The 8,198-nt window shown below is 36.2% G+C and overlaps 1 protein-coding gene across 4 annotated transcripts; it reads left to right on the top strand.

Annotated features, from left to right (window-relative positions):
* The first annotated feature begins 412 nt into the window (after window positions 1–412).
* Window positions 413–7,996, top strand: LOC126587423 (protein LAZ1-like). 4 transcript variants are annotated; one of them, XM_050252489.1, is made up of 9 exons: window positions 413–567; window positions 1,457–1,725; window positions 1,826–1,882; window positions 2,533–2,641; window positions 3,341–3,525; window positions 3,635–3,723; window positions 4,440–4,701; window positions 5,068–5,319; window positions 7,352–7,996. In XM_050252489.1, exons 2-9 carry the CDS (start codon window positions 1,573–1,575, stop codon window positions 7,703–7,705), a joined length of 1,461 nt encoding a protein of 486 aa, XP_050108446.1. In that variant the 5' UTR covers window positions 413–567; window positions 1,457–1,572; the 3' UTR covers window positions 7,706–7,996. The 4 variants fall into 4 exon arrangements, with proteins under 4 accessions (XP_050108446.1, XP_050108448.1, XP_050108449.1 ...); XM_050252491.1 differs by having other exon boundaries at window positions 444–567; window positions 1,549–1,725; window positions 2,533–2,621; XM_050252492.1 differs by having other exon boundaries at window positions 444–567; window positions 1,549–1,725; window positions 2,509–2,621.
* Window positions 7,997–8,198: the final 202 nt, after the last annotated feature.

Below are 8,198 nucleotides of genomic sequence, written 5' to 3'. Positions count from 1 at the left end.
TTCTCATACCAAATGAGACCATAGGTTCGTTATATTTGGCATATAAGCCTACCTCATTGAACTTTACATATAAATTAACTTCAACTCTTCAAACCTAGACAGAAATTGGTTTGTAACTCTGACTCAAGTACATTTATTAACAATTTATTTATTTATTTTTTTAAACGACAACTGGTGACAAATCACGGTTATCCACCTATTCCGAAAGGAAGAAGACTCACATAGACATTTCAAATCGGATTTTCACACCAATAGCAGGATTCGAACCTAATACCTTTATTTTTTAATTTTAAGAAAACCTCGTAATCTGCTCTTTACCGTTGGACCACCAACTCGTGGTTATTGCCCACAAAATTTGAGTAAATACGATGTTGTATTAAAAAAACCCTAAAAAGAGCTTTCATTTTTCCTCCCTTCGTTGGAACAAAGTGTCACGTGCCGCGTCCGTGTTGGGTTTGAGATGGGTTCTGTAAATGCGAATTTCGTGAGGTTTATAATGCTGATTTGATTCTCTCATCAGAAAGGATCTTCTCTCCGGCTTTCTGGGCCAAGTCGACGAAGCTCTCTGTATGTAATTTCTGACCCTTTTCTTCCATATTTACTCCACCATACTAAAAATCGGATTTCTCCGGTTTAATTGATTGCGGCAATCAGTTCGTCTGCTTTTATTTTCCGAGTTTTCTGTTTGGTTGCTGGGAAAGTGTGGGGAAAATGATGTAAATTTACTCCTTTTATGTATTCACTTCCCTTTTGTGGCTAATCGTATCTAAAGGAGCTCACTTTTGTTACAGTTTTTGTGGATTTCCATCCTCTATTTATTATCTGATTGATTTTCTTTTTTCGCACTGTTGATTTCTGAAATTGTTTAATTGGATTGGTTATCGGGAAATCCGATTGTGTTTTGGAAAAATGATTCTTGAATTCACAATGTTGATGGGTTTTTATTGCCCATCTCAAAGACTGATAAATTCACTTTTGGGGGACATGCCTAGCATTTTTCTCCTGTAATGATTTGAGCTGCAAGTTTTGACTGAGTTTGGTGTATGAGGGTTGGTCTGAATTGACGAGCGTTGAATCTGTGTATGCAATTTTTATACTAATTTAGGATGCTGAGCATTGTGGTGGTATGATGTGCATGATAAAATGTCCAAATTTATGATTTATGATTCTTTTCGTTCAGTATCATGATCAGTTGCAAAGAACTAAACAGCATAGTTAAATACATGCATGCTAATGGTTTGGTGTGATGGTAACACATTTAGAGCTAGGGAATGGTGATCTCCAAACAAATTATGATATTAGTTTTTTCTTTTCCCTGCACCTTTTACCCACTTTGTTTTCTGTCAATCTGTCTTTTTATACTACGCGAGAATAGTCATATATTAGGTGGTGTGCTTGGTATCTATATAATTTGTACTCTCAACTTATGTTTACTATTCATCGTCTGGGTGAACAGGTCCATATTCTGTTGTCTGTGGTGATTCAGCACTTAATGCATATGTTTGTGAACTGATAATTCCATTATGCTGGCAATATTTGAGAATATAGGCTGGTCAAAAGGAAATACAGCTGATGAAGATAACACCATTTCTTGATCTCATTACCCATTTGGCCTACACACCTCCTACCTGGGCAAGTCTAGCTTGTGGTGTCTTTGTACTCATCACTCTTTCCCTTTCAATTTATCTTGTATTTGAGCACCTTTCTGCATACAAAAATCCTGAGGTATTTATTCGCTAGTGACAAATTGTATTTACTATGCATGGTTCTGTAGTAATGTTTCTCTGTTGCATTTTTCACATTTTGGTTTGTGTGAACCTTTCAGGAGCAAAAGTTTTTAATTGGTGTTGTACTCATGGTTCCGTGCTATGCAATAGAATCTGTAAGTTTTTATTTTGGTTTTTAAAATTTAATTTTGTTTGTATTTTTTAATTCAAGCCTCTCCTTGGGGTTATAGGTAGAACATATATTAATCTTAAATGTCTTTTAAATATATAGTTTTTTTAACCCACACTTATTTTAGACAATGGTTATTAGTGTTGATCATTAATAGTAAGTGTTAAATGGAGAGAGGGGAGGGAAAAGGTAGGGCAAGTAGTTCAGGAAAAGAGAGGGTGCGGGGAATTATGGTGTTTGCGTCGGCACATATGACATGTGTGCTTGTGGTTCCCAACGAGAACCTTATGTGTAGTTTTTTGTTTGAACTTTAATGTGCATGGTAAACCTTAAATTGAGATTTAACATACGAAGGATATTGAATTTATCAATTTTATTTGTTTTTGTGTGGCTCACAAACATCCATGTTTCTTTAGTGCACATTGGGAAGATAATGAGTTGAATGTACATGTACCATTTATTAAGTTTCTGTTAATTTGTGAAGATTAAATTCTTGTATTAGATTTAAAATTGATCGTTGTTTTTTACTGTTGAAACTAGATGTACAGGTATACCTGTGTTACAAACAGAAAAGTACTCTTCCTTTGATCTTTGGTATTATTTTTTTTCCAGATTCTAACTTGATGCTGTTTACAGTTAGTATCTTTCTTGAACCCTTCAATAAGCGTTTATTGCGAGATTCTACGGGATTGCTATGAATCCTTTGCCATGTATTGCTTTGGAAGGTACTTGGTTGCATGCTTGGGTATGTCCTTTTTTAAGAACTTTTATGATGCCATTGTTTATCCATAGAAGCTTTAGCTAACATGCTCATTAAATTAAAATTTGATGGGTTTGGAAATGTGATAGTGCATTAAATGGTTATTTGGATCTCAAAGTTGAATTTCACAAAAAGCATTGTAAGTATATGTTCACGCGTAATACATGGTTATTGAGAATTCATTGACAATCAAGTACTGATTGTGGACAAGATTGCACTGTTGATGACAGGATTGGCCTGTTGGCTGCTATGCAATAGATGTTCCTTGGCTGGTCTTGCATACACATTCAGCTCTTTCTCTCTCTCTCTCTCTCTCTATAGATGCACAAACTTCTGCATATGAGAATCTAACATCAGAGCCAATGTTAAGGTTTTTAAGTTTCCAGGGCCAATGCACAAATAAATAAATACCTATTCTGCACAATGGTAAGGTTTTGAAGTGTTTAGGACCAATCATATGACAATCATGTTGAATGATCAGATTTTCCATCTTTAACTTAGTGTATGTATGGTAATTTCAAATAATCCTTGTTTGGTGGGGTACATATATATCCAGGATATTTTTTTTCATTTACAGTTGTAGTCCTTTTGTTTTTAATAGATAAAGAAACTTCTTTACTTCTGTTGTTTATATTTATTCTGCTTTTGACATTTTTCTTTTATATATGTTTTCCTCCTTGTAAGGTGGGGAAGAGAGGACTATTGAGTTTATGGAAAGAGAAGGACGTGCAAGTTCTAAGATTCCCCTATTAGAACACAGTTCTGAAAGGGGAACAGTTAATCATCCTTTTCCGGTGAACTATATCTTGAAACCATGGAAACTTGGTCAATGGTTTTACCAAGTTGTCAAATTCGGAATTGTTCAGTATGTATGTTTACCATCACTTTGAGAAAGTTTATTTTTTTACCAGCCGTTGTTTCTTGTTCTCAAATACCATTCCCCTTTATAACATAAATTCACTTTCTATTCTTGGACAGATGTTAATTAAGTCTCTCAGTGCTATTGTAGCAGTTATCCTTGAAGCTTTTGATGTATATTGCGAAGGTGACTTTAAATGGGGATGTGGGTAAGAGAATCTCAAATGATTATAGGAAAAGCATTTGTAATTTGAAATTATTATGTAATATATTTGATAGGATAAGTTTTTTTTTTGTCCCCTTAAGAAGCTCTTTAAACTATTACTTATTGAATTTCACATGGAACTCTTGCTTGTTACTCGTACTGATTATGTATTGATTATGTTCATACACATGTGAAGTTGCTCCTTGGGGACTTGTAAGTTTTGGTTATAGTTGTATATCTTTAAATGAATCTTCAGGAATCCTGCATGTCGAAATAACCTCTAAAATCTTGCTAAACTCACTGTGGATGGTGGCTAACATATGTTAGCTCATTTCTTTGGCCTGTTACAGTGTGGACGGGTTTGTCAATTGATAGAGATGCAAAATGGTCATGTGATCCTGCTTTAGTTCTTTTAAAGTATGTATTTCAAAAACAAGCAGGAGAGACCTGTCAAGACCTCAGTTTCCGTAGCCATAGCCTTTTTCTTAGAACCTTTGACTTATGCTATGGTATCATAGCTTGTGGGATTTCACCAATTACTTTCTCAAATAAGAATGCCTTCTGTTTTAAGTGCTCTTGATATTTTGACTTGCCAATTTTCCTTCTATCTAGTTGATGCCCTACGTATCTCATTGTCCTACAAAAGAATTGTAAAAATATTACTTAATGATGTTCAACTCATAAAGGACTCTCATGGTCGTAATTTTCTTGTGCTTGCAGGTATATTTATATTGCTGTGGTTCTAAATTTTAGTCAGTCATGGGCTTTGTACTGTCTCGTTCAGTTTTACACTGTTACAAAAGATGGACTAGCTCGCATAAAACCATTAGCCAAGTTTTTGACATTTAAATCAATTGTGTTTTTGACATGGTGGCAAGGTGTGGCAATTGCTCTTCTCTATTCCTTGGGTTTGTTCAAAAGCCCTATAGCTCAAGGATTGCAGTTTAAGTCAAGTGTTCAAGACTTCATCATTTGTATAGAGGTAGAACATTTCATTGGGTAATACAGTTTCTTTTTTGTCTTTTCAATTGACATTTTGTATTGTAGTGTTTTAAATGGTAGTTTATTCTTACTTGAACTTTATGAGTTGATGTGGTCTTGAGAGATAATTACTCCTCGTCTGAAGGTGTTGGTGGCTAGGAAGGGTTAGTCAGTCGATAAAATCAAAATCATGACTAATAGTTTTTTTCTCCTCCAATTTTCATTTTATTCTGCTACTAGTATTCTGTATACTTTGTCTTGCATTTCTCAATAATGTTAAAGTGGTTACATGACAAAAGATTTTTCAGTTTACCATCTTTATGCAACATATTTTAGTTTAACAGTTCTGCGTTTTCACCCCCTACAGATGGGCATTGCCTCTGTTGTTCACCTATATGTGTTTCCTGCCAAACCTTATGAAATGATGGGAGATCGTTTTGCTGGAACTGTCTCAGTTCTTGGAGACTATGTATCGGCTGACTGTCCTTTGGATCCGGAGGAGGTTAGGGACAGTGAACGCCCCACAAAGCTACGCCTCCCCACTCCTGACATTGATGTCAAGAGTGGCATGACAATCAGAGAAAGTGTTCGAGATGTTTTCATTGGTGGCGGGGAATATGTAAGTATCTTTTATTCATACAGTACGATCATGAATTGATTTAAGAATATGGAACTAGTAATCCCTGATAAAAAAAAAAAAGGTCGTACCCAGTGCACAAGGCTCCCGCTTTACGCAGGGTCTGGGAGAGGTGAATGTCGGATCCCTGATGTAAAAAAAAAATAAAAAACCCGAAAAATAGCTCCTGTGGAAAGGGTTATTTAGAAATGTATTAAAGCAACGATAGTGTTATGTTGAAGTTCCTTTCGAGTGCACATATAAGGATAGTATAGCGGCACAAGTAAGGGTGTCGAACCACAGGGACTGAGAAACAACTTAGTAAAACCTTTGAACTCTTACAAATTAGCATTAGTTAAAGACTTCTATGACTTAAAATGGGGGGTTTAAGTAATTTTGGAAAAGAAATAAAGACAAAGAAAAGTGAAAAATTAGAACTATCTAAACATAAACCTAAGTCATGAAATAGGTTAGAAACGTTTTTAGGACTTAAATCTGACTTCAAATGCACAACTAAGATGTTCACATATCTAGCATGACATATAACTAGATTGTATGAATCCTCTCTTACTTTGCATGTTAGATGCATGGCATATACATAAAACTTATATTTGTAGGTGCAACCTAGCATAACATATACTCAGATTTAGCACCTAGAAACTCATTAAGAACGAAGAGGATTATGAACATCACATTAACCCTAGAACATGGCATTTATCCTAGAACTTCATGGAATCAATTTACATGATTAGTTTTGAACCTAACCACATGTTGCTAATGAATGAAAGAAGATATGGCAATCATCCTTATCATTCTCAACAGAAAATATGTGCTTGAAATGATTGAAACAGAAAACTGATTCTAGCTTGCAAATGAAATTGATAAACTAAAGCTGCATCATAAGATTAATTCAATCATGTCTAGGGCTTCAAAGCAGCCCTAAGTATCCATAAACTAAATTAAAAACATAACAAAATACATAAAAGTTAGGAAAGCTAGAACCAAGAAACTGCTCAAGGCTGAAGACTCCTGCTCTCTCCAGATTCTGTGTTTTTCTCTTCTTTCTCCTTCTGATTCTGTGTATTTTTCTCCTATTAAAAGGCTTAGGAGTTTTTCTAACATTTGACACATTTACATCCTTGAATTGACTCTCATTTATAGCTCATTACAATCAGCTTTTAGTATAGGAGTAACTGAAAACTATCTGTTATCAGAATTTGTATATGAACAGCTCCTCTTTATTCTGTCATAACTTCTTGTCGAAACTTCCAAATCACAAGCTGTAAAGATCGTCAGAAAGAAGACTTCCAGGGCTTTCCAACCATATATGGCCCATTTTCTAATTCGTTCTGAGCACTTCGGGGCAAAGCTCGCAAGTTGGCTGTTCTGCAAGGGCCTTTTCTGGTGAATCCTGGGTCATTTGTGGGCTATGGTCTGGTCTTGGGCGAGTTGGGCTTCAAACTATCCATTCTAGGCTCTAGATATTCAAAATAAGATGATTTCTTCAAGCTCTTACTTTCATCCTGAAATACAATACAAACAACAAAATACCTTGTGATGCATAGAGATTTTAAGTCAAAAACCTAAGCAAAAGAGGGCGTAGAAGTATAACTTTATGCACTCAACATGTTACACCTTGGTATAGCCAATAAGATTTGTAGATTGCTGTTGATATTGGATGTCTGCACTGTAAGACACTGTTTATGCACTCAACATGTTACATTTTGGTATAGCCAATAAGATTTGTAGATTGCTGTTGATATTGGATTTCTGCGCTGTAAGACACTGAAAACATGTGTAAATTGCGAAGGCTGCTAAGTGATGTCTGTGGTTAGGTGGTAAATGTTTGTGGAAAAGAACGGATACAAATGTTTCGGATTGAAAAATGTTCCTTTATTCTTTAATACATTTCAAATGTCCAACCATCTGTTGAACTGAAAGAAAGTCGGTATCTACATGAAACCAGTTGACTGTGGGTCATGGTGTATGATTTTTCAGTTTTGAGTTCTGAATCTGCTCTTTGCCTCAAATACAGATTGTGCAAGATGTGAAGTTCACAGTTACACAGGCAGTAGAGCCAGTGGAGAAGGGGTTCACCAGGTTCAATGAGAAGCTACACAAGATCTCCGAAAACATTAAGAAACATGACAAGGAGAAACGAAAGACGAGGGATGACAGTTGTATATCCACATCACCTACACGGAAGGTGATTCGTGGGATAGATGACCCTCTCTTGAACGGAAGCATGAGTGACAGTGGGGTTGCAAGGGCAAATAGGCATCGCCGCAAATCTGGATATACAAGTGCAGAAAGCGGTGGAGAGAGCGGTAGTGATCAGAGTTATGGTGGGTTTCAGGTCAGAGGCCGTAGGTGGGTAACCAAAGATTGAGGAAGGATCATGGCAATTGTCTCATGGGATGCTGTGGCCTGTGGGTTTTGTCCATTGTTGTTTGCTTGTCGATATTTTCATCTGAAGCTGTTGCCTTCTTTGTTCTTTGTAATTCATAGAGGATGGCAACAACTGTCGCCTCGGGGCTACTTTTTTGTTAGGGGCGCACAAAAATGTAAATGGCATCGAAGTTAGAGGAAATGCCTTGTTAGGGTATATGTAATTTACACATTTATGTCGAGGACAGTAATCATAACAGCTGAAATTAAAATTCAACTTTTTGTTAGAGAAGGTGACTCAATCTCCTTCAACTCTTTTTCCAAGCGTTGGCAATTCAACGATGTGCAGGAGCTGGTTCAGTCCAAGTTTATGATAGCTACAGAGATGGTGAATTATTTCTTAACGAGTTTCGTTTCTTGTTCGGTAGTTTGAACGAGGGAAGGGCTGAGCAGCAAACGGAAAGAGAACTAAAAAATCGATTTTTGCTATCCAA

The sequence above is a fragment of the Malus sylvestris genome, chromosome 10 (genome assembly GCF_916048215.2).
Source record: "Malus sylvestris chromosome 10, drMalSylv7.2, whole genome shotgun sequence".
Classification (NCBI taxonomy): Eukaryota; Viridiplantae; Streptophyta; class Magnoliopsida; order Rosales; family Rosaceae; genus Malus; species Malus sylvestris.
This window is presented reverse-complemented; position numbering and strand designations above follow the sequence as displayed.

Coding starts and splice junctions, on each gene's coding strand:
- LOC126587423 (XM_050252489.1), top strand. CDS start 1,573: ATGAAGATAACACCATTTCTTGATCTCATTACCCATTTGGCCTACACA. Junction 2,642..3,340: donor GTACTTGGTTGCATGCTTGG/GTATGTCCTTTT, acceptor CCTCCTTGTAAG/GTGGGGAAGAGAGGACTATT. Junction 3,526..3,634: donor AATTCGGAATTGTTCAGTAT/GTATGTTTACCA, acceptor ATTCTTGGACAG/ATGTTAATTAAGTCTCTCAG.